At 44.3% G+C, this 25,459-nt stretch overlaps 1 protein-coding gene across 1 annotated transcript; it reads right to left on the bottom strand.

Annotated features, from left to right (window-relative positions):
* Positions 1–290: 290 nt before the first annotated feature.
* Positions 291–2,208, bottom strand: LOC125540045 (S-type anion channel SLAH2-like). Its single transcript, XM_048703619.2, has 2 exons — positions 1,553–2,208; positions 291–1,466 (listed from the first exon to the last, which is right to left on the bottom strand). Exons 1-2 carry the CDS (start codon positions 2,159–2,161, stop codon positions 291–293), a joined length of 1,785 nt encoding a protein of 594 aa, XP_048559576.2. The 5' UTR covers positions 2,162–2,208.
* Positions 2,209–25,459: the final 23,251 nt, after the last annotated feature.

Below are 25,459 nucleotides of genomic sequence, written 5' to 3'. Positions count from 1 at the left end.
ACACGAATATAATAACCACTAAATTTACAAACCCAACAGTTTATTCCTGAAATCATATCATCATCATGGCAATGCAAATTGCTCGAGGATATTGCTGCCAATCCATCACTATGTGCAGCAAAATTGGCAAATTATGATACTTCAACAAACACAGAGAAAGAATTATGTACAAATGAGTTTGTACTCATCACTGTAAGCCAGATGCGCGTGCATTCCATGCATACAATGTCTTCCAGCGCCATCTAACGCCATGCTCTTCCATGCATGTGAGTCATTGGACCCTCATCGAGTCAGTTGTTCATCCTAGCATTGGAGTCAGAGTCATCAGAGTAGGCGCCTTGCTTGGAATTTGAATTGAAATTGGGGTTAGAGACAACGAGCTCCTTGACATCGGAGCCACACGTCTGAAGGTGAGCGAGAATCTTGCTGAATTTAGGTCTCTGCTTTGTGATGGTGATGGACACATCATTAGGGAAGAGGTCTCCGCGCACCAAGGCGTGGTACATGGTGGCGGCCAGCACCACAATGATGGTCATGGTGGCAATCCCCGAAAGCCCGAGTGCCATTGCTCGCGTCACCAAGTTGTCCACCTCTGATGCATACAATACCGTCGCCAGGGCAACACTTGTCATCGGGAATGTGTATGCCCACCACGCCAGCGAGAACCTAAACCCCAAAAAGAGGTTGATGCGCACCACCAATGACACGTAGAGGAAGAGTGAGACGTAGTAAAGGAGCTTGGCACCATCACTGAACTCGCCAGAGATCCTCGTCCAGGCCATGGATGCCACACTAGGCGCAGCGACGAAAAGAAAGAAGACCGGGTGGAGATCCTTGGGGAGTTGCATATTGGTGGGGAGCCGCTGATAGAGGGTGACAAAGAGCACAACGTAGTGGGCGATCCCAACAGCGAAGAAGAAGATTGGTAGCTCCCGGAGGCCCATCCTGGCACCAAGTAGCGCGCCGACAAAGTTGCCGACAATGGCAAGGTGGTTGGATGGGTTGGCCACCTTGGAGAGGCGCCTCTCACCACTGGACATCCATTGGCCGTAGATCTTGATATCGAGCCAGAAGATGGGCGCCATGAGAAGGTACCAGACGACATGGTGGATCTCCCACACCGGGTGTGGCACACCCTTGACAAGGAAGAGGCAGGTAATCCAGGGCGCGAAGAAAAAGTTGACGCGCACAGGGTGGTGGAACTCGCGGCGGACGGCCTCGAAGTAGAAGACAACCTTGAGGAGGTAGGTGATGGAGACGATGACGGTGAGGGCGAGTGAGATCCACCAGAGGACGTGGCTGACGGCAGGGTGTACGCGGAGGAATGCCGTAGAGGGCTCCGACTGGAGCGTCTTCCATAGCATCGCTTGGCTGCTCACGCCAAGGCACATCCCAAATGCGCTAATCGGGAACCGAAGAAGGAATGGCCATGGCTCGTCCTTGGGCAGCACCGCCACCTCTGTTGACTGCATGTCCATGCTTTAGTTAGAGACCAACGACGATGGTTTTAGTAAGGAAGGTGAAAGTTTGGGGGCACGGACACGGTACATACACGAAGGGTGTCAAACTCAGGTCCTTCGAGGGCAGCGAAGTAGCGGTCGGCGGTGGGGACGTCGTCATCCTCGTTGGTGTCCTCCTCGAAGAGCTTGGACACTGCACCGTGCTCGACGTCCGTCCCCGGCGGGTCCTGAGGCAGGCCACGGAGGTTGGAGAGCTGGCGGTTGTGCCGGCCGGAGAAGGTCCTGAACTGGTCGAATTGGCGGTCCAGCTCGCGCGTGCTGTTGCTCCGCGGCCCCTCTCCGGCACTTTGGATCACCAGCGACGACTGCGAGTGGTGTTGGGCATGCTTTACCAGCTGCGGCACGACGAGATGGCGACCCTCGACCTGCTCTGACTCGCTTGGCAGCACCGGAGTGGCGTGCACCTCAGCGATGCTGGCGTGGGCGGACGGGGGCATGCGGAGTCGTCCCTGCGCGAGGTGGATCCCGGACGGCGAGCTCGGCACGCTGAAGGAGACGGACAACGGCGTGTCCCCCAGCGTCGGCTCACCGTGAACCGCCACGGCGGCGCCACCAGTCGGAACGGCATGGTGGCCACCGGCGCCCGTCCCGGGCAGCCCCGCCATCCGTATTCTGCTGATGCTGGCCCCCCTGCCCGCCATGGCAACAAGCCAACAAGCTGTGTGGTAGTAAACACAACTCTGGCAGCAGGGCAGTCAGTTCGTCGTGGATACATGTGCATCACCGTGGCCACCTTATATACACACATGGCGAGCAGGACAAAGAGACCCCTTTGACGGTGAAAATGCTTCTCTGGACTCAGGTTAGCATCTCGTAATAGCATTTTAACTTGAGATAACCTGTTAAGAATTGGGTGGAATTGTAAAGAAGGTATATGCACGTTTTGATGTAATCAGATAGAGACCATTGCTCCCTAAAAGAAAAGATAGAGACCATCGCTAGCCTTTTTCTTTTAAAAATGTTCCCTTCCTTGATAGCTTATACTATTTCATTTGATTTTTCCAGTTGGCAGAGATTTCATTTGATTGCTTGACCAATAATGTTGTTTTAATTCTCAGTTTTGAAGTTGGAAAATGATAAGTGTAGATTTGTCTTGAGAAGAATTTTCAGGATATTATATTTTCGTTGGCACTTGCACGCATATAATTAGAGAAGGGCATTCATATGCTTAATTCTGTTTGGTTTATTCAAAAATTTCGAATTCCATTTTCTGTTGAATTGCCACCGAAATAATCATAAAGAAAATAGTCCCCGAATATGATTAACCCAAATTTATTTGTTTGGTTCCGTGGTTAACCGGAAAACCCAAGTCTGTGTGCACCATCAATTGAAGCAGCGTCATCACGATTTGCGGTTAGCTCTGTACAGACATAGCTGGGAACTTTAACACCAATTAGTGGTGGAAATTAATTAAGAGACATCTTGCGTCACGTTGTAACAAAGTCTCACATCATACGCAGCTTTCATTTTTTTTAAATATATTTAGAATAGAAAGGAATTAATTAAGAGCACATGTGAGCCATATGTTAATTACCTGCACGATCGCTGCACTAGCCTTTCTTAAATAGAGATCCTATATGACAACTTGCTGGAGGGATTAATACACCAGCTAAGCAATTTGACTAACAAAAGTGGCTGCGTTGCAACTGAGCAAACCAATATTAGCATATCTTAAGCAGATCAAATCATGAACTCACCGGATGGTTTCCGGCCGGATTCTTTCAGAGACACTGATTTCAGGCACATCGGTCTTCGCAATGTGATCTATAAAGTAATAGCTAAATATTTTGTTAATGGACTGCGTCCCATTCTTGATGCTCTTGTGGCCTGCGGAACAGAGCGTGGTTGTTCTACGCAAGATTGACTGGGCTCTTCTGGAGCGAGTAATGCAACAGTTGTGTTTCGCTCATCGATGCGTGAAACAACTATTTTCACGCTCTAACAAGTATAAGTGAAGAAAAAAAGCATTCTACAAATAACATGATGCTAGGCATAGAGAAACAAGTATCCAAACTCCAAAAGATATAAGTAAAGCACAAAAAAGCCCAGTTTGTTTATATACAGTGAATTGCAGAAACCATCAATATTGAAGGCTAGAGTTGCAGGAAACACATGTTTATAGTTTTGTGCGAAAAAACAGTAATTGTGTCCCTATATTATTTTATTTTATTTTATAGAAAACACTCGTCGGTGCCTTAGGCCGTTTTGAGCACGGTGATGGCATGTGGGACATGTCTATAAGGGTGACGTGACATGACATAACAGATCACAATTAGACGGAATAGCAAAGACTAAATTGTAAAAGTACCGAAGAGGATAAGGTCCTATTTTCTCTCAGCACAGCCGCCCGCTGCCGCCCTACCCGCGCAACTCCCCTCCCCCCCCCCCCCCCCCCCCGACCTTGAGCTTCTTCGACACAGTGGTGACAGCTTCCTGAATGGAGGCGGCGGCGAACCCTAGCCCCATCCTAGGCGGCCCATGCGGCTACCGCGCCTCTGCTGCTCTCTCTGTGCTCCTTCCTCTCATTTCCTCTACTCAGCCCGACGCCTCTTATGCGTCTCCCCCCACGCGTACGATGCCCAGCCTCCCCTTGCTGTATCGGTGCCGACAAAGTGAAGAGGAGGCGTGACGACGACAGACGGTGAGGGTGCGACGACGAAGGTAGCCCACGTAGTCGTGATGAGGGATGGCAATGCTTGAGGTGCACTGCCCCTCATATTCCTGGCGAGTGCGCCATTGCTGCCACTAGGCCCCGCCATGGCCACATCATTGGCCAGGCGCTGCCTTTCTCCTGGCTCAGGTAGGCGTCCGCGTCGACGTCATGGGGATCAACGATGGCTGCTTGAAGAGGGAGTGGCCGCCGGTGTCTATCAACGGAATGGTGGGAGAGGAAGGCCACGAAGGACCCGATTGCTTTTCTAGTGGTCATTTTGTAAGATAAAATTGTACTGGGTATGTAATTAGCTTTTTATGCCACGTCACCCTTATAGGCGGGTCTCATGCTAAAAATGGTCTAAGCCGCCGACTAGTGTTACTGTTAAAAAATAGGCACAAAATTAGTGATTTTTGGCATAAATTTGTAAATCCATGTTTCTGAAAAACCTAGCCTTCAATGTCAATGGTTTTTGCAATTCTCTCCACTCTATAAAGCCAAAGTCAGAAGATATAAGTGAAGTGCATATAGCATTTTATAAATCAACCAAGGACCATAAAGAATCATCCCAAACCAGCATGGTGCATGTTTATTCGAAATAAAAATAAAAATCATGCTCCAAAAATTTACGCATATCATGTGAACAAATAAAATGTTAGGTCTGACCAAGATAAACTGGCATTTGTTGAGGAAGATGGAGGATGTCGGGGCATCCCACAGCTTGGAGCTTGATACCTCTTCAAATAATTCCTCGGTGATGCCTTGGGCATCACAAGCTTGAGCTCTTGCGTCTCCAACATTCTCTCATATCACTCTCTCCCTTCTGTCTTAAAAACTCAACATAACTTTTATTAGAGGGGTTAACAGAAATATCATCAAGTCCCATCATGTCCTATTGTAACAATATTTTTAATTATAATTTATCATTACCTATTGTATACTAAACAATTCTAGCACGCCCATGCAAAATGAGAACAATAAAATTGTGAACATAAGCAGTTTATGACAACTATAACAACAATCTGTCAAAATATGACAGTCTATAAAGATGTAGATGAAACATATACTTCTGTATCTCCAAAACTTCTAAGAAATTAGAATGTAACAGAGAACTCACATATCTATACTATGTTAAATGTCATGATTTTACCATATTCTTATTAAAATATAAGAAAATACTGCAAGAAAAGTTTCTATTTCAGCAGAACACACATAAATTGCAAACTACCATATGCTAAAGGTAAACCCTGGCACTTCATGTTTGTGGTACAGTGGTTTATACATTAGGATAAAAAATTGGTTGAGAAGGTTTCATGAAAAGATTTATTTTGTTTCATGGCAGTAACAGAAATGTTCAAGGCACACTCATACTTCTGCAATGCACACCTTTCTAATCACTTCCCTATTTTGAAAAAGTTTTAAGTTCCCCTCTTTATTGTTTGCTTTCAAAAAGTTTAAAAGCACACAAAATAATAAAGAAAAGCCTCTCCAAAAACTTCCTGGCGGTCTCCCAGGCAATGTTTTCTTTTAAGCCATAAAGCTAGGCATATTGTGCTCAATTAACCATTCCACCATGATCCCAAGGTATATCAAAGACAATTTTGATTAACAATGATTTAGATCTCAATGGTGAGCACAAAGTAACATAGACCATGTAACAATGAAGTCTACTATGCACTGGCATGCCATAAGAGAACAAATCATGAACACAAAGTAAAGGTCAATATATAGTGTAGGCGGTTTCTTACGATTTTATTTGACTAGAAACATAGAGAGGGAGAAATGAAGTCCCTCTCTCATAATAATTGCAAACAAGAGCAGAAAGCACATGCATATTATTTTCATTAGAATCATTGTGTGCATAAGATAAACACAACCCATAAATATAATCATTAATAAGCGCAAACTTCTCCGGTATAATGTAATTGAGAGAATTCAAAAGGATAATAGGACTATCAATTAACAACTACATTTTTTAACATAAGGAACTATAGCAAGTTCATCTCCATAAGTATTATTCTGAGGGCCCTCTTGGCCATAAGCATCAAAGTCAACAAAAAGGGAATAATTAAACATTGTATGAGTTAAAGAGTTACTCTTGTTGGAAAGTGGGCACATGTAGCTAATGCTCTCTTCCTCCTTTTATCCTTCACTCCCCTCCTCATCTTTTTCATCTAATGAGCTCACATCATTTTTTTCTTCCATTGGTTCCTGCAAAATGCCAGTCTCTTCTCCGATAGAGGCGATCCTTTTAATTTCATTAGTAATTAACATAAGGATTACTATTCAAATTTTTAAATAAATATTTAAGTATAGAAAAAAAATTCAGATTTCATAGTAGCATTATCACTTTTAGAATTCTCAAGCAAAGAGGCAATTTCATAAGCACCATGAAAGTAACAAATTCTTCAATTTGTTCTATCTGGTAATAATGATATTCTCCCTTAACATAGGAAGCTAAGGTATGATTATCATTGTACTCACATTGAAAGGGGGATGTGTTTAGTATCCTTCCTAAAGCAACAAATTGTTCTATATTGAGCACACAAAGTTTAGCAAAGCAATGCAATCTGATTAGTAAATCATCCAAGTGTTTCCCTTTTTTAGACAAGCGGTATTTCAAAAAGTGTGTATGATCTCCTAATGATCTCCCCAACCATGTCAGTTGGGTTCTCGTCATAAGCATAAATAGATTTAAGATAATCCATCAAGTATCTCTCTTCAACATTGGGAATTCTGGGAGATTCCACAGCCTTAGGAGCAAGTACATCTTTTTTTGGTACTATTCGTTTCCTACCATTAAATAAACATAAGAAACAAGTAAAGAATGGGAATAAAGGCTACTTAGTGATAAAGCCAACAGATGCACACAAGAATATTCGACCTATGGTATTGCTCCCTAGCATCCGTGTTAGAAAAGGTATTGATAAACCACAAGTGTAGGGGGCTCAAATGTAACCTTTTCGATAAGTAAGAGTGTTGAAACCAACGAGGAGCTAAATGTAGGATTTGTATTCTCTAAGGTTCTATCAACCATACAACCCTATATACACCAAATGTTTGCTTTACCTAGAAATAAAAAATAAAATTATTTTGTAGGCATAAAAGGGTGGCTTTGCAAGAAACTAAAGAACTTGTAAATAGCAACTCGTTGCTGCAATATAAAGAAACAAGAAAGTAAAAAACAAATGAGTATGGAGTAGCGTGATAGGAGGTGTGGAATTTTTCCTAGGAAATTGGCTACAATATTTAGATGATAATCAACATTGTAGTTTTATATGTGGGAGAGGCCTCTGCTAACATACTATCCGTACTTGGAATCATACATATTTATGATTGAAACCCTATCAAGCATACACAAATACAAATAATTTATTAAGATAAAACCCAACCATAGTTTTAAGATAAATTGGTCCTTCTTCATCCCATATGTATTAATCCCTACACTCAGGTTTGGTAATCCCTATCATCCTGTCCGTCCTATGCATAGTTTTCTCAACATACAACTAGCCCCAAAGTGTGATCCACATACATGTGGGCACCAAAGGACAACAACATATCAACATACAACTCAAATTAACCGTATAGATCACCAATTAACTATAGGACAAAAGGGATCTACTCAAACATAACAATGATGTAATAGATCACTGGATAATAATTAATAGCATCAAACACCATGTTCAAGAGGGGGATTACAACGTTTTGTGGTAGAGTGGACCACTGAATAAATATGCAGGAAGGTGATGGAAATGTTGATGAAGGCGGCGGAGTTGATGGAGACGATGGTGGTTATTATGGTTCCCCTAGCGGCAGTCCGGCGCCACCGAAAAGAGGTGGAGATAGAGGCCCCTCTCCTTCTTCCTTGGCCTCTCCCCTAGGTCCTTGGTGGTCATGGTTCCCGAAGGGCGAGAGCCCCACCAAGATTGGATCTCTTAGTTCATCTCAGTTTTTGATACTTTTCTACGTCAAATCACTATTTCTTCAATAACGGGAGAACCGTAACTCTGATGGGGCTGAAATTTAAAGAATTTTATGTATTTTAGGATCTTTCTTGCGGCCGAAGGAGAGGTCAAACCGACCTATATAGCTCCCACATGATAGGCCCACCCGCCCTAAGGGCGTGTTGAGTGGGTGCCTGGCCACCCAGTGGCTCCCCTGGCTCCATCTTCTGGCTACTAGAGTCTTTTGGCCTAAAGAATTTTAGAGTAATTTTTTTGGATTTTCCCGGCTTTGATTTTTTTGCACCTGAAAAAGCAAAACCAATAGAAAACCGAAACTGGCCTTTGGCACTCAATTAATTGGTTAGTACAAATAAAAGTGATATGAAATTATACCAAAAGTGCATAAAAATGATATAAATATAGCATGACCAAAACAAAAATTATAGATGTGTCGGAGACGTATCAATCACTTACCAGTCATCTGGCCCGTTTGTGATGTTGAAGTCATCACTGCCACAAAAGCATTGATCGGCCAGAAGTGTGTCAGTGATGATATGATTTGGTCGGCCAATGCTATTCGCCTTTGTAGTATTGAAAATGGGTCAAAAGTGTGAGAATATTATTGTGCTACAAATTGTAAATGCTAAAAGGCATTGGATCTCATACCATAGACAGACAACTACCAGGACCTTCATGAATAGAAATTTCTCGAGTAGTAAATAAACAAGATTTCAGCTCAATTGCATGCGCGGCTTACAATTTACGAATAGAAATGCGTAAAGTGCATATCCATCTAACTGTTGTGATGATGCCTGCCGTTTGGCACTTTGTGGAAAGGAAATTAATGGCAAAAGTTTGTGGTGCATGCTTACTTGGGTATCAACTCAAACAAACAACACCGTGCTTTTCCTTCACGCACACGCAACCTCACTGACAACCATCACCTAGCTCTGTGTATTTCCGTTTGAGACTGGCGCGCCGAGGGTTTGCGTTGCTTCTCATGCAACACCACTTCCGCAACTCCTCATTCACTGCCCTAACAGTCGCCGATGCTAAGCTGGTCAGTGGGGTGTGATTTTTCTCTGCATGGATCACGATGCAACCGCATGCTGTAGAGATGTCTGCACAAGGGCGAGCATGGTGGGGATGACGTGGGGAACTAAGGACATTACAAACCAGCCAGAGGTGGTGTAAGGAACAAGAAATACTTGGGATTGACGACCCAAGAACCCATATCAACATGGCAGGCCATTTGAAACCCACTTGTTCATTTTCTGCTAGATGATACGAGCATGAGCTAAAAACCTATGTCTCTGCCTAATGCGAGACCCCATAAGCGGAATAGCACAATGGTTTTGCTGGTTCGGGAACCTTCCGTACAGATTTCTGAAGGTTCCAGTCAGGTTTTTCCTATATTTTTTATGTATTTATTTATTGGTTTATCTTGCTTTTTCCAGCTTTTTCTTTGTCTATTAATTTTTATTTTTTACTGAATTTTTCCTTTTCATTTTTCAAATACATGATTTTTTTAAATACACATTAAACATTTTTTGTATACCGGTTGAATATTTTTTTGATACATGTTAAAATATTTTCCAGATACATAAAACATAGTGAATATTTATAATACATAGTGAATATTTATAAACACACATTGAACATTTTTCAAAATTTTCACAACCAATTCTGTAAAACATGCAAAAAAATTGTTAAGTAGTTGAATACTTTTTAATGACAAATTTGTATTTATAAATTGAAAAAATAGCTAAATTTAATTAATAATTTTCAAAATTGTCTTGAAAGAAATTTAAAATGTTCGACTAATTTTTAAATGTCATGAGCAATTTATTGCCTGGTACAAAGTTTTTTCTAAAATTTATGTCACTAAGTTTTTAAATTTTGATGAACATTTCTAAAATGACATAAACATAATTTTAAACAGGCGAAGATTTTATTTAATGGTATAAATATTTTGTAAAAAAATCATGATAATTCATTTAATGACATGAATATTTTTTAGAAATTGTACCAATATTTTTTCCATTTTATGAATAGTTTTTTGACATGCCATTAACATATTTTTGAACTTTTCAAATTTTGAAAATGTCATGAGCAACTTTTTGAATGGTCTAATTTTGTTTTCAAGAATTACGTGAACAAGTTTTTACATTTTTTGAACATTTAAACAGTATCATAAACATAATTTTAACATGTAAACATTTTGTTTAGTGGTACAAACATTTTTTTTTCAAAATATGCAAACAAACTTTTACATTTCATAAATATTTGAAAATATGGTATGGACATATTTTTAAACTTGTGAACATATTATATAATAAAGTATGATATAATAATTTTCTATAAATTGCATGAACATGTTTACATTTCACAAATATTTTTAACGTACTATGATATTTTTCAAATAATAAGGAAATTTAGTACACGGGCCGGTCTGAACAAGGGGTAACTGAGGCGAGGGACCGTCTAGCTCACAGTAAGCGAGTTAGATGCATGGTCAACAGTTTTTTTAATCCATGGTCAGCATTTTTCTATATACATTCAATATTTCTCAAATACAAGTACAACAATTTTTTAATGCATGGTCGACAGTTTTTCTACACACATTTATCATTTTTCAAAAGCAAGTTTTACATCTTTGAATACATGGTCAAAAATTTTCTATACACATTTAATATTTTTTGGATGCATAGTCAACACTTATCAAATATTTTTTTTCAAAAGTTTGATTAACGTTGTTTAAATACATGATTAACTTTTTGCAGACATTATAGACATACATATATATATATATATATATATATTTATTTTTTATATATTTAACATTTTCAAATGGTTGATTAACATCTCACAATGCAATTTTAACATTTTTAATACAATAAAAGATTATTATTTTTGCATACATGGTCAATATTATTTCTATACACATTAAAGATTTCTCAAATGCTTGATCAATTTTCTAAAATAATTGTTTCATTTTTTGGCAATGCTTGATTAAAATAATTAAATACATGAACATCTTTTTCACACGCATTGTATATATTTTTCATACACATGTGAAACATTTTCTCTGTACACATTCAATTTTTTCAAATGCATCTTTCATTTTTTAAAAGAATTATGTAAAGTGTTTTTTTGTTGTACAAACCAATGTAAAGATTGTTATGTTCACGGATCTTTGGTCCCCTCGCCTCCGGCTGCCATCTTGGTGCCGCAAGGTGACCTCGCACCGGAAGATTGTTATGTTCTACGTCAACTTCTAGTGATCTTCATATTTTGTAAGAATAAAATTACTCTCATTTTTTAGCGGTGCCATGGGATTAGAGAGTTTTCTGTCCTCACATATACGATTATTCGGATACGATGAGTTTATATTGGTGTGTCAAGTTTTTTTGTTGGATTGATTATCTGTCAAAGAGAAATCTGTTATCGACATCACGATGAAGATATCGTGATTTGACGGCCCGCACTTCTACGGGATCATCCTGGACCCAAGTATGTTCATCGATCAAGATTTCCCATTTTTTTTGGATGACCGACTCAAGGCGCTTTCAAAAAACATTATTGATAATGTTCGTGCGGATGAAAGAGGGACAACAACGTTGCTCCAGTCCAATTGCAGCCTTTTTACCAAAGTTTTTGAAGTATTTTTTCTAGTAGAGATTGATAGCACGAAGAACATGTCGCCAAGAGATTTTATTGTAATTCTTAGTTTTAGGAGTTACTTTGTATTTTCTCACATCTTAGATTCAAATCAGTGTAACTGTAATTGTTATAACTTTGAATAAAATTACAGGTGTTTTTTTTAAATCGCAGGCATCTCATTTAGCTCGTTGCCTAAAAAATCTCTCTGCAAGCTCGCATGCATTTCGCTGGTTGACTGTTGATTTTTTAAAAAATTCATAACATTTTAAAAAAGGTATAATCTGAAAAGAGTACACAGGTGTAACGCCCCAGATGTAACTTTCCCTATTTGTACTCCAACTCTTGCCGTTTCCGGCGTTAAGTTATATTTATTTCCTCGGGTTCGGGTTCTGTCTCCGTGTGTTGTTTTCGTTTTCATGCATCTCATATCATGTCATCATGTGCATTGCATTCGCATACGTGTTCGTCTCATGCATTCGAGCATTTTTCCCGTTGTCCGTTCTGCATTCCGGCGCTTCGTTCTCCTCCGGTGGTCATTTCTAGCTTTCTTTCGTGTGTGGGGATTAAACATTTCCGGATTGGACCGAGACTTGTCATGCGGCCCTGGTTTACTACCGGTAGACCGCCAGTCAAGTTTCGTACCATTTGGACTTCGTTTGATACTCCAACGGTTAACCGAGGGACCGAAAAGGCCTCGTGTGTGTTGCAGCCCAACATCCCCCAAATTTGGCCCAAAACCCACCAAACTCTGCTCCATGTCCTAGAGCGTTCGATCACGATCGCGTGGCCGAAAACCGCACCTCATTTGGACTCTCCTAGCTCCCTCTATGTCTATAAATACCCCCTCCATTCGGATCTCTTCTTCCCCCGTCCGAAACCCTAGTTAAAAAAAACAGATCAACCCCCGCCACCGACGGACGTGTCCGGATCGGACCGGACAGCGTCCGCCGCGGCCCCTTGTCCACTCACGCGCCGCCACGTGGGCCGCGCCTACATCCCCGCCGCCGGCCCGGGAGGCCCAGGAGGGGCCCCCGCGAGCCCGATCTGCCGCCGTTTTCTTCCCGGCCGGCCGCCGCCGCCCCAGCAGGAGGTCGCCGCCGCCCGTGAAGACCGGCGCCGCCACGCCCGGCCCCGCCTCGGGCGCCGCCGCCGCACGGCCACGCCGCCGTCGCCGCCCCGGTCCGGCCGGCCCCCTCCTCTTCCGCGGCGCCTCCTCCTCTCCGGCGAGATCCCGGCCATCCTCAGTTCGCGCGCCCGTGAACAGTGCCGAAACCCTAGATCTGGGTTGACTTCCCTCTTCTCCCCCCTAATTTTTATGCCTACTTTGACCGCCCGTAACTTTGCATCCGTAGCTCCGACTTGGGCATATGATATATCAAAATCTTCGTCTCGATATGTACATCATTTCATTCCATTGCATCATTTTCATTTGAGTTCATCTTGGTGCCCAAAATGCTGTTAGAAGGAGGCTCCGTGAGTTAAATTGCAGATCCGTTAGTTCATCTTAGACTTTTGTCATTTTTGCCATGTTTAATCCGTGCATGATATGCCTGTGGCCCTTTGGGATGAATTGTTAAGCATTTTGTCTTCTTTCCAGAGGTGCCAACCATGCATTTTTAGGGTGTGTGTGTTGTCTTGTGCAAGCTTGCAAAGAGAGGCACCTGAGATTGCTGATTTCAGGGACTGTGATTTTCAGTAAGTCCGGGATATTTTAGTTCATGATGCTATATGTCCAGCTTGTTTCCTAGTGATCCGTGCCTCTTTTGAGGATGATCAGTAAGGGAGTTTTGATATTTATGTTATGCTCTATCCATCCGTGTCTTTGTTTTCATATGTGGAGTGCTCTGGGTTGACTCAATCGAGCTCAACTTTTGCTTCGTTATTAATCTGGGCAGATCGTCAACTTGTTTGCGATTTTGCCGGAGTTATTGTAGTTGATCCGTGCATGCTATGCCATTGTTCTTGCCATGTCTAGCTTGTATTTTGTTCATTCTTAATGGATGTATGCTTGCCTTGCTGTGACTTGCACCATGGTGAGTGCATCGAGCTCGTTTACATGCCTTCGTGAGTTATATTTCAGCATGTCTCAGTTTTCACTAAGTCTGAAAACTGATTGTGTTTTAGCTATGTTCGTGTGCCCGTTAATATATTTTGTGATCCCTTTTGGCCCCAGGTCACTTTGGGTGTTTTTTAAGCTTGTTGAGTAGCTCCATGCCATGTTCTTACTTGTCATGATCAGGTCATGTATCATGTTGTTTTGCTGCTCCGAAGAGGGCTTCGTGATCTGAAATTACAGACTAGTGTTAATTTCACTAAGTCTGGAATCTGTTTTGCATTTGCGTTTTTGCCATGCTTGTTTGAACCTCTTAATGGATGATTTGGCCGTGGCTCAGTGCTAGTCTTTTGTTAAGAATCTTGTGTGCATCCCTTCCATACATTTTGTTGTCATGTTTGGTGGCTGTAACATGTTCATTTAGTTGCATTTAGATGCCTACTTGCTGTAAATCGCAGACAGGTGTCATATCTTAAAACGCTTGCCATTTCCAAACCGTAACTCCGATTCCAATGATCTTTATATCGTTTTCAAGCGATTTCATCCCCTCTATCCAGTGTCACCCTTGGAATTCCAAGTTGAGGCCAGGTTCATGCATTTCATGTCATATCTTGCATTTTGCATCCCGCATCGCATCCCGCATAGCATATCATCTTTTCATCATATTGCTTGGTCTTGCACGTGGTTGATTGTATCCTTGTTGCTTGTTTGTCTTGTTGGGTAGATCCGGGAGAAGAGTTCGCTACCGAGGAGCCCGTTGAGTTTGCTTGTGAGGATGCAGTCAACTCTGACAACTGTGCAGGCAAGATGATCATACCCTCGAAATCACTACTATCTTTGCTATGCTAGTTTGCTCGCTCTTGCTTTGCCAATGCTACGATGCCTACCTTTTGCTTGTCAGCCTCCCAATTGCCATGTCAAACCTCTAACCCACCTTGACCTAGCAAACCGTTGTTTGGCTATGTTACCGCTTTGCTCAGCCCTTCTTATAGCGTTGCTAGTTGCAGGTGAAGATTGGAGCCGTTCCTTGTTGGAACATCATTTATTTACTTGTTGGGGATATCATTATATTGCCATGTTATCTTAATGCATCTATATACTTGGTAAAGGGTGGAAGGCTCGGCCTCTCGCCTAGTGTTTTGTTCCACTCTTGCCGCCCTAGTTTCCGTCATATCGGTGTTATGTTCCCGGATTTTTGCGTTCCTTACGCGGTTGGGTTATAATGGGAACCCCTTGATATTTCGCCTTGATTAAAGCTTGTCCAGCAATGCCCAACCTTGGTTTTACCATTTGCCACCTAGCCTTTTCTTTCCCTTGGGTTCTGCAGACTCAAGGGTCATCTTATTTTAACCCCCCCCCCCCGGGCCAGTGCTCCTCTGAGTGTTGGTCCAACCGAGCGATGTCCGGGGCTACCAGGGGCAACTCTGGGCTGGCCTACCCGTCGTCTTGCTCATCTGAGTGTGCCCTGAGAAAGAGATATGTGCAGCTCCTATCGGGATTTGTCGGCACATTCGGGCGGTGTTGCTGGTCTTGTTTTAACCTGTCGAATTGTCTTGTTGTACCGGGTTACCGAGTCTGATCGGTGTGTCTCGGGTGGAGGTCTATTCCTTCGTTGACTGTGAGAGCTTGTCATGGGCTAAGTTGGGACTCCCGTGCAGGGATTGATCTTTCGAAAGCCGTGCCCGCGGTTATGGGCAGATGGGAATTTGTTAATGTCCGGTTGTAGATAACTTTAACTAAACTTAATTAAAATGAATCAAACGCGTGTGTTACTGTAATGGCCCCTTTCCGGCGGAGTCCGGGAAGCGGACACGGTGTTGGAGTTATGCTTGCGCAGGATGTTCCTTTAGCTTCTCGCTCGTGCTTCGCCTTCTCTTCCCGCTCTCCTTTGCGAATAAGTTAGCCACCTTATATGCTAGTCGCTTGCTGCAGCTCCACTCATATTGCCTTATCCTTCCTATAAGCAAAAATAGTCTTGATCACGAGGGTGCGAGATTGCTGAGTCCCTGTGGCTCACAGATACTATAATTTCAGATGCAGGTCCAGGTGATTCCGCTCCAGGTGACGAGTACGAGCTCAAGTGGGAGTTCGACGAGGACTCTCAGCGTTATTATGTTTCCTTTCCCGATGATCAGTAGTGGTGCCTAGTTGGGGTTTGATTCAGGGCCTTGTCGCATGTTGGGTTCTTTTCCATTTTGGCGCCGTAGTCGGGCCATGAGTGATTGTTTGATGGATGTTATTTATGTACTCTGATGTGACGTGGCGAGTGTAAGCCAACTATGTTATCTCCCCCTTTTATTATGTATTACATGGGATGTTGTAATGATTGCCTGACTTGCGACATTGCTTTCAATGCGGTTATGTCTCTAAGTCGTGCCTCGACACGTGGGAGCTATAGCCGCATCGAGGGCGTTACAAGTTGGTAATCAGAGCCTTCCCCGACCTTAGGAGCCCCATTGCTTGATCGTTTTTAGCAGCCGAGTTGTGTCTAGAAAAAAAATGTTTTGAGTCCTTAGGAATTATATATCGGAGAGTTTAGGAATTCTTTTTACTTCCCAGTCTCCTCATCGCTCTGGTAAGGCATCCTGACGTAGAGTTTTGACTCTTCTCTTCTCAAATTTCACTAAATTTTTTTTTAGGATCACGCGAGTATCTTGGATTTGTTCCGATGGCTTATGATGAGAATACTGTCTTGGTGCCTCCTGTCAGGGGTTTAGTGGAAGTGTCCCGGGGAGTTGAGCTCTGAGGTGTTGTCATCATAATTTTATCGTTGCAATTCTGGAATACTTGAGATATGTTCGCCGACATCGAAAATCTCTTTTATGCAGTTCGTTGGTGAGATAACCTCGACGCCACCCAGTACTGGGGCGGGAGTTCGGGAGTATCGCCATAACTTGTATAACGGATGCTTTTCGAAGGTTGAGGTAGATGGTTTCCGAAGTTTTCTTGGTTATGTGTTGAAGGATGGATACAGCTGGATGTAGGATTTGCTAGTTTGGGTGAGATATTATGCTTCCCCTGTATCCCCAACACCTGATTGCATAACCGGAAAAGTTCGGGAATTTCATAGGTGGGAATTCAAGTAGCCTTAGGATATCTTTCCGACAGATGTATGATATGAAATTGGGGTTCGACGTCTAGTGGTTCGTCTATTCACGGTCGATTTTACAGTGATCTCGTTGTGTCTTAAATAGTCCTTAGCTATGCTGACTCGGGGACGCTTCGTAGGTCATGTGCACTGCCTTGTACATGATGGTGCTGTACGATCGAGCCCGTGTAGGTCCCACCACGAAAACTTCGGACAAAATTTCTATCATATGTGTGTTCCGGCTTATTCCGCAAGCCAACCCTTGGTTTTATTTCGAGTTGTGGCTTTCGTTTTGCTTCGACGTCATATGTTGATTCCATCCCCCGTTGATGTACCCCTTCTACCTGATTCTTCGTGGCTTCGCAATTTAGGAATATGTGACCACTTCAAGAGAAATGCATTCGTTCATTTTTTTCGGATGTGAAGACTATATGTTGCAATTTTTCATTCCGTTGGATTCAGCTTCAATATTTATCTATCAATGTGCTAATGGTAGTCAACCTCTTCAGGATGGCTCCTCCAACGCGCACGACTCCGAATCCTGATCCGCCACCGCCTCCACCTCCTCCAGAGGCATGGCAAGCTGTGATGGCCGCAACCAATGCAAACACTCAGCTGATCATGCAAATTCTCCAAAAGCGCAATCAAGGCAGTCAAGGGAATCAAGGCAGCAATCAGAGTCACTTTGCTACACTCAACCAGTTCCTTTCTAACGGGCCAAAGACTTTTAGTAATTGTGTTGAGGCAACCGATGCTGACGATTGGCTTGTGGATCTGTGTAAGCATTTCGAGTGCAGTAACGTCAGGCCTGAGGACTTTGTCAAGTTCGCTTCCTTCCAACTCAAAGATCAAGCTGCAGAATGGTTCCAGCAGTACAAGGATTCCAGAGGTGGACGTGCTATCACTTGGGATGATTTCCGTCGAGATTTCCGAGCTCATCACATCCCTCAAAGTGTGGTTGAGAGTAAGCGTGAGGAATTCCGCAATCTGAAGCAAGGCTCTTTGTCTGTCTATGACTACAACAAATTGTTCCAGAAGCTTGCCCGCTTTGCCAAGCAGGACGTGCCTGATGAGAAGAGCATGATATATCAGTTCAGGGGTGGTCTTAGGGAAGATATTCAGCTCGCTCTTGTCCTTTTCGAGCCCTTGAGATACGATGAGTTCTACAACATGGCACTGAAGCAAGAGGCTGCTCAGTTGAGGTGTGATGCTTCCAGGAAGCGAGTCAGAGATGTTACTCCTTCTTCCTCTACTCAAGTGGCCAAGCAGCAGAAGTTCTGGCTTCCTCCTCCTCCGTTCCATCAGCCGTATCAGCAGAAGAGCAAAGGTGGCAGTGGTTCTTCCCACCCACCCAACCCAGGCTTTCAGAACAAGACTTCGTCTCAAGCTCCAAGATCGAGTGCTCCGTATCACCGTCCGCTTTCAGAGGTCACGTGCAACAAGTGCCAACAGAAGGGTCACTATGCCAACAAGTGTTTCAACCAGAGGCGTCTTCCTCCTCCTCCTCCTGTCAGATCGGCAAGTACAGCTGTGGTCAAGCATAACCCCAAGTCCGCCAAGGTCAACTTGCTGAATGCAGCTCAGGCAGAGGAATCACCAGATGTGATCATGGGTAACCTTCCTGTTAATTACATTCCCGCAAGAGTTCTTTTTGATACTGGTGCATCTTTATCATTTTTGTCGAAGCCTTTTGCATCCATGCATGATGTTCATACTATTGATTTGCCTAAGCCGATAGCGGTTTCTTCTCCGGGTTTGTTCATGAACACCAAAATGATGGCTCCGGATGTTTCTATCACATTGGGTGACTACAAATTTCTTTCTTCTCCTATGGTGCTTGGTAACTCGGATATTGATCTTATTCTCGGGATGGATTGGCTTTCTAAGCACAAGGCACATCTTGATTGTGCAGCCAGGCAGATTCTATTGACTCATTCGTCTGAGGATGCAATTATCTTTGCCGCTCGGGATAATACCATTCGTCTGTTTTCTCTCAATGAGAAGGATGAATTGGATGCCATCTCGCAAATTCCAGTCATTTGCGAATATCAAGACGTCTTTCCAGAAGAGCTCCCAGGAATGCCTCCGCACCGGCCAGTTGAATTCGTTATTGAACTTGAGCCTGGCACGGAACCTGTGTGCAAACGCCCTTACAAGCTCGGACCTGAAGAATTGAAGGAGTTGAAGAAGCAACTCGATGAGCAAGAAAGATTGGGTCTCATCCGGCCTAGTACTTCTCCGTGGGGTTGTGTTGTTCTTTTTGTGAAGAAGAAGGATGGAACGGACCGACTTTGTGTTGATTACCGTCCAGTGAACAAGAAGACCATCAAGAACAAATACCCACTTCCTAACATCAATGAGCTGTTCGAACAACTCAAAGGTGCCCAAGTATTCTCCAAGCTTGATCTCCGTATGGGCTATCATCAGATTCGCATTCGTGAAGAAGATATTCCCAAGACAGCATTCAGAACAAGCTTTGGTTCATATGAATACACTGTCATGTCTTTTGGCCTCGCCAACGCTCCTCCGACGTTCTCTCGCATGATGAACTTCATCTTCAACGCCTACACCAATGACTTCGTTTTGGTCTATCTCGATGACATTCTGATTTTCTCCAAGAACAAGGAAGATCATGCCAAGCATTTGCGTTTGGTTCTTGATAAGCTCAGGGAACATCAGTTCTACGCCAAGTTCTTCAAGTGTGAATTTTGGCTCGATGAGGTTCTTTATCTTGGTCATATCATCTCTGCCAAGGGCATTTCCGTGAATCCCGAGAAGGTATCCGCAATTATGAATTGGGAACCTCCTCAGAATGTGAAGCAACTCCGCAGTTTTCTCGGTCTCGCAAGCTATTGCCGAAGATTCGTTGAAAACTTTTCCAAGATCGCGAAGCCTCTCTCAAATCTTCTTCAGAAGCATGTCAAGTACGTTTGGTCTCCGGAGTGTGATATTGCTTTCAACACTTTGAAAGAGAAATTGATCACTGCTCCAGTTCTGACTCCGCCTGATGAATCCAAGCCGTACGAGGTCTTTTGTGATGCCTCTCTCCAAGGTCTTGGCGCAGTTTTGATGCAAGAGAAGAAAGTTGTTGCTTATACATCTCGCTAGTTGAAGCCTAATGAGAAGAACTACCCCACTCATGATCTCGAGTTGGCGGCAGTTGTGCATGCTCTTTTGACTTGGAGACATCTTCTATTGGGAAGAAAAGTGGACATTTTCACTGATCACAAGAGTCCCAAGTACATCTTCACTCAGCCTAATCTCAACCTAAGGCAAACTCGATGGGTCGAAATGATTCAAAAGTATAATCCGAGTATTGAGTATACTCCAGGCAAGGCCAATGTGATTGCTGACGCTTTGAGCAGAAAGGCCTACTGCAACAGTCTGATTCTCAAGCCTTATCAACCCGACCTTTGTGAAGCTTTCCGCAAACTTAATCTGCAAGTTGTTCCTCAAGGTTTCCTCGCCAACCTTCAAGTCTCTCCTACCTTAGAAGACCAGATTCGCCAAGCACAACTTCTTGATGCTATGGTGAAAAAGGTGAAGATTGGGATTGCCAAGAGTCAGTCCAAGTACAAGTGCTACCGCCTTGATGACAAGGACACTCTCTTCTTCGAGGATCGTATTGTTGTGCCCAAAGGTGAACTTCGTAAAGTGATCATGAACGAGGCTCACAATTCTCTCCTCTCCATCCACCCTGGGAGCACGAAGATGTATCAGGACCTCAAGCAAACTTATTGGTGGACTCGAATGAAGCGCGAGATCGCTCAATTCGTGAATGAATGTGATGTCTGCAGAAGAGTGAAGGCAGAACACCAAAGGCCAGCTGGTCTCCTCCAACCTCTTGCCATTCCAGAATGGAAGTTTGACCACATTGAAATGGTATTCCTCAAGTGATATCTTCAGACCGTGGCAGCATCTTTACCTCCAAGTTTTGGGATTCTTTTCAGAAGGCCATGGGCACCAACATTCGCTTCAGCACTGCTTTCCATCCTCAAACAAGCGGTCAAGTCGAGCGTGTCAACCAAATTCTTGAAGATATGCTCAGGGCTTGTGTGATCTCTTGCGGCATGAAGTGGGAGGATTGTCTTCCTTATGCTGAATTCTCATACAACAACAGTTTTCAAGCAAGTTCGGGCAAGGCCCCATTTGAAATTCTGTATGGCAGGAAGTGCCGTACCCCTCTCAACTGGTCTGAAACCGGTGAACGTCAGCTACTGGGTAATGACTTAATCACAGAAGCAGAAGAAATGTGCAAAGTCATTCGTGATAACCTCAAAGCAGCCCAATCCCGCCAAAAGAGATACTATGATAGTAAGCACCGTGATTTGGCTTTCGAGATCGGAGATCATGTTTACCTCCGTGTCTCTCCTATGAAAGGTACTCGTCGCTTCGGTATCAAAGGGAAGCTTGCCCCTAGATACGTGGGACCTTTCAAGATTGTCAGCAAGAGAGGCGACCTCGCCTATCAACTCGAGCTTCCTTCAAACTTTGCAAATGTTCATGATGTGTTCCACGTCTCTCAGCTTCGAAAGTGCTTCAAGACTCCTGACCGCACCATCAACTTCGAGGACATTGAGCTCCAAGAAGATCTCTCCTATCGTGAGCACCCAATTGCTATTCTTGAAGAGACTGAACGTAAGACTCGCAACAAGTCAATCAAATTTCTCAAAGTCAAGTGGTCTCACCATTCCGACCGTGAAGCTACCTGGGAACGCGAGGATCACCTCCGTTCTGAGTTCCCGGAGTTCTTTCAGTCCTAGATCTCGGGACGAGATCTTTTCGTAGTGGTGGAGTGTTGTAACGCCCCAGATGTAACTTTCCCTATTTGTACTCCAACTCTTGCCGTTTCCGGCATTAAGTTATATTTATTTCCTCGGGTTCGGGTTCTGTCTCCGTGTGTTGTTTTCGTTTTCATGCATCTCATATCATGTCATCATGTGCATTGCATTCGCATACTTGTTCGTCTCATGCATTCGAGCATTTTTCCCGTTGTCCGTTCTGCATTCCAGCGCTTCGTTCTCCTCCGGTGGTCATTTCTAGCTTTCTTTCGTGTGTGGGGATTAAACATTTCCGGATTGGACCGAGACTTGTCATGCGGCCTTGGTTTACTACCGGTAGACCGCCAGTCAAGTTTCGTACCATTTGGACTTCGTTTGATACTCCAACGGTTAACCGAGGGACCGAAAAGGCCTCGTGTGTGTTGCAGCCCAACATCCCCCAAATTTGGCCCAAAACCCACCAAACTCTGCTTCATGTCCTAGAGCGTTCGATCACGATCGCGTGGCCGAAAACCGCACCTCATTTGGACTCTCCTAGCTCCCTCTATGTCTATAAATATCCCCTCCATTCGGATCTCTTCTTCCCCCGTCCGAAACCCTAGTTAAAAAAAACAGATCAACCCCCGCCACCGACAGACGTGTCCGGATCGGACCGGACAGCGTCCGCCGCGGCCCCTTGTCCACTCACGCGCCGCCACGTGGGCCGCGCCCACATCCCCGCCGCCGGCCCGGGAGGCCCAGGAGGGGCCCCCGCGAGCCCGATCCGCCGCCGCCCTTCGTCCCGCGCCCCGCCGCCGTCCTCTTCCCGGCCGGCCGCCGCCGCCGCCGCGGGCACCGCCGCCGCCCCAGCCGGAGGTCGCCGCCGCCCGTGAAGACCGGCGCCGCCACGCCCGGCCCCGCCTCGGGCGCCGCCGCCGCACGGCCACGCCGCCGTCGCCGCCCCGGTCCGGCCGGCCCCCTCCTCTTCCGCGGCGCCTCCTCCTCTCCGGCGAGACTCCGGTGAGATCCCGGCCATCCTCGGTTCGCGCGCCCGTGAACAGTGCCGAAACCCTAGATCTGGGTTGACTTCCCTCTTCTCCCCCCTAATTTTTATGCCTACTTTGACCGCCCGTAACTTTGCATCCGTAGCTCCGATTTGGGCATATGATATATCAAAATCTTCTTCTCGATATGTACATCGTTTCATTCCATTGCATCATTTTCATTTGAGTTCATCTTGGTGCCCAAAATGCTGTTAGAAGGAGGCTCCATGAGTTAAATTGCAGATCTGTTAGTTCATCTTAGACTTTTGTCATTTTTGCCATGTTTAATCCGTGCATGATATGCCTGTGGCCCTTTGGGATGAATTGTTAAGCATTTTGTCTTCTTTCCAGAGGTGCCAACCATGCATTTTTAGGGTGTGTGTGTTGTCTTGTGCAAGCTTGCAAAGAGAGGCACCTGAGATTGCTGATTTCAGGGACTTAGTGATTTTCAGTAAGTCCGGGATATTTTAGTTCATGATGCTATATGTCCAGCTTGTTTCCTAGTGATCCATGCCTCTTTTGAGGATGATCAGTAAGGGAGTTTTGATATTTATGTTATGCTCTATCCATCCGTGTCTTTGTTTTCATATGTGGAGTGCTCTGGGTTGACTCAATCGAGCTCAACTTTTGCTTCGTTATTAATCTGGGCAGATCGTCAACTTGTTTGCGATTTTGCCGGAGTTATTGTAGTTGATCCGTGCATGCTATGCCATTGTTCTTGCCATGTCTAGCTTGTATTTTGTGCCTTCTTAATGGATGTATTCTTGCCTTGCTGTGACTTGCACCATGGTGAGTGCATCGAGCTCGTTTACATGCCATCGTGAGTTATATTTCAGCATGTCTCAGTTTTCACTAAGTCTGAAAACTGATTGTGTTTTAGCTATGTTCGTGTGCCCGTTAATATATTTTGTGATCCCTTTTGGCCCCAGGTCACTTTGGGTGTTTTTTAAGCTTGTTGAGTAGCTCCATGCCATGTTCTTACTTGTCATGATCAGGTCATGTATCATGTTGTTTTGCTGCTCCGAAGAGGGCTTCGTGATCTGAAATTACAGACTAGTGTTAATTTCACTAAGTCTGGAATCTGTTTCGCATTTGCGTTTTTGCCATGCTTGTTTGAACCTCTTAATGGATGATTTGGCCGTGGCTCAGTGCTAGTCTTTTGTTAAGAATCTTGTGTGCATCCCTTCCATACATTTTGTTGTCATGTTTGGTGGCTGTAACATGTTCATTTAGTTGCATTTAGATGCCTACTTGCTGTAAATCGCAGACAGGTGTCATATCTTAAAACGCTTGCCATTTCCAAACCGTAACTCCGATTCCAATGATCTTTATATCGTTTTCAAGCGATTTCATCCCCTCTATCCAGTGTCACCCTTGGAATTCCAAGTTGAGGCCAGGTTCATGCATTTCATGTCATATCTTGCATTTTGCATCCCGCATCGCATCCCGCATAGCATATCATCTTTTCATCATATTGCTTGGTCTTGCACGTGGTTGATTGTATCCTTGTTGCTTGTTTGTCTTGTTGGGTAGATCCGGGAGAAGAGTTCGCTACCGAGGAGCCCGTTGAGTTTGCTTGTGAGGATCCAGTCAACTCTGACAACTGTGCAGGCAAGATGATCATACCCTCGAAATCACTACTATCTTTGCTATGCTAGTTTGCTCGCTCTTGCTTTGCCAATGCTACGATGCCTACCTTTTGCTTGTCAGCCTCCCAATTGCCATGTCAAACCTCTAACCCACCTTGACCTAGCAAACCGTTGTTTGGCTATGTTACCGCTTTGCTCAGCCCTTCTTATAGCGTTGCTAGTTGCAGGTGAAGATTGGAGCCGTTCCTTGTTGGAACATCATTTATTTACTTGTTGGGGATATCATTATATTGCCATGTTATCTTAATGCATCTATATACTTGGTAAAGGGTGGAAGGCTCGGCCTCTCGCCTAGTGTTTTGTTCCACTCTTGCCGCCCTAGTTTCCGTCATATCGGTGTTATGTTCCCGGATTTTTGCGTTCCTTACGCGGTTGGGTTATAATGGGAACCCCTTGATATTTCGCCTTGATTAAAGCTTGTCCAGCAATGCCCAACCTTGGTTTTACCATTTGCCACCTAGCCTTTTCTTTCCCTTGGGTTCTGCAGACTCAAGGGTCATCTTATTTTAACCCCCCCCCCCGGGCCAGTGCTCCTCTGAGTGTTGGTCCAACCGAGCGATGTCCGGGGCTACCAGGGGCAACTCTGGGCTGGCCTACCCGTCGTCTTGCTCATCTGAGTGTGCCCTGAGAAAGAGATATGTGCAGCTCCTATTGGGATTTGTCGGCACATTCGGGCGGTGTTGCTGGTCTTGTTTTAACCTGTCGAATTGTCTTGTTGTACCGGGTTACCGAGTCTGATCGGTGTGTCTCGGGTGGAGGTCTATTCCTTCGTTGACTGTGAGAGCTTGTCATGGGCTAAGTTGGGACTCCCCTGCAGGGATTGATCTTTCGAAAGCCGTGCCCGCGGTTATGGGCAGATGGAAATTTGTTAATGTCCGGTTGTAGATAACTTTAACTAAACTTAATTAAAATGAATCAAACGCGTGTGTTACTGTAATGGCCCCTTTCCGGCGGAGTCCGGGAAGCGGACACGGTGTTGGAGTTATGCTTGCGCAGGATGTTCCTTTAGCTTCTCGCTCGTGCTTCGCCTTCTCTTCCCGCTCTCCTTTGCGAATAAGTTAGCCACCTTATATGCTAGTCGCTTGC

This window comes from Triticum urartu, chromosome 1A (assembly GCF_056163025.1).
Source record: "Triticum urartu cultivar PI428250 chromosome 1A, HENAU_Tu73, whole genome shotgun sequence".
In the NCBI taxonomy this organism is placed as follows: domain Eukaryota; kingdom Viridiplantae; phylum Streptophyta; class Magnoliopsida; order Poales; family Poaceae; genus Triticum; species Triticum urartu.
This window is presented reverse-complemented; position numbering and strand designations above follow the sequence as displayed.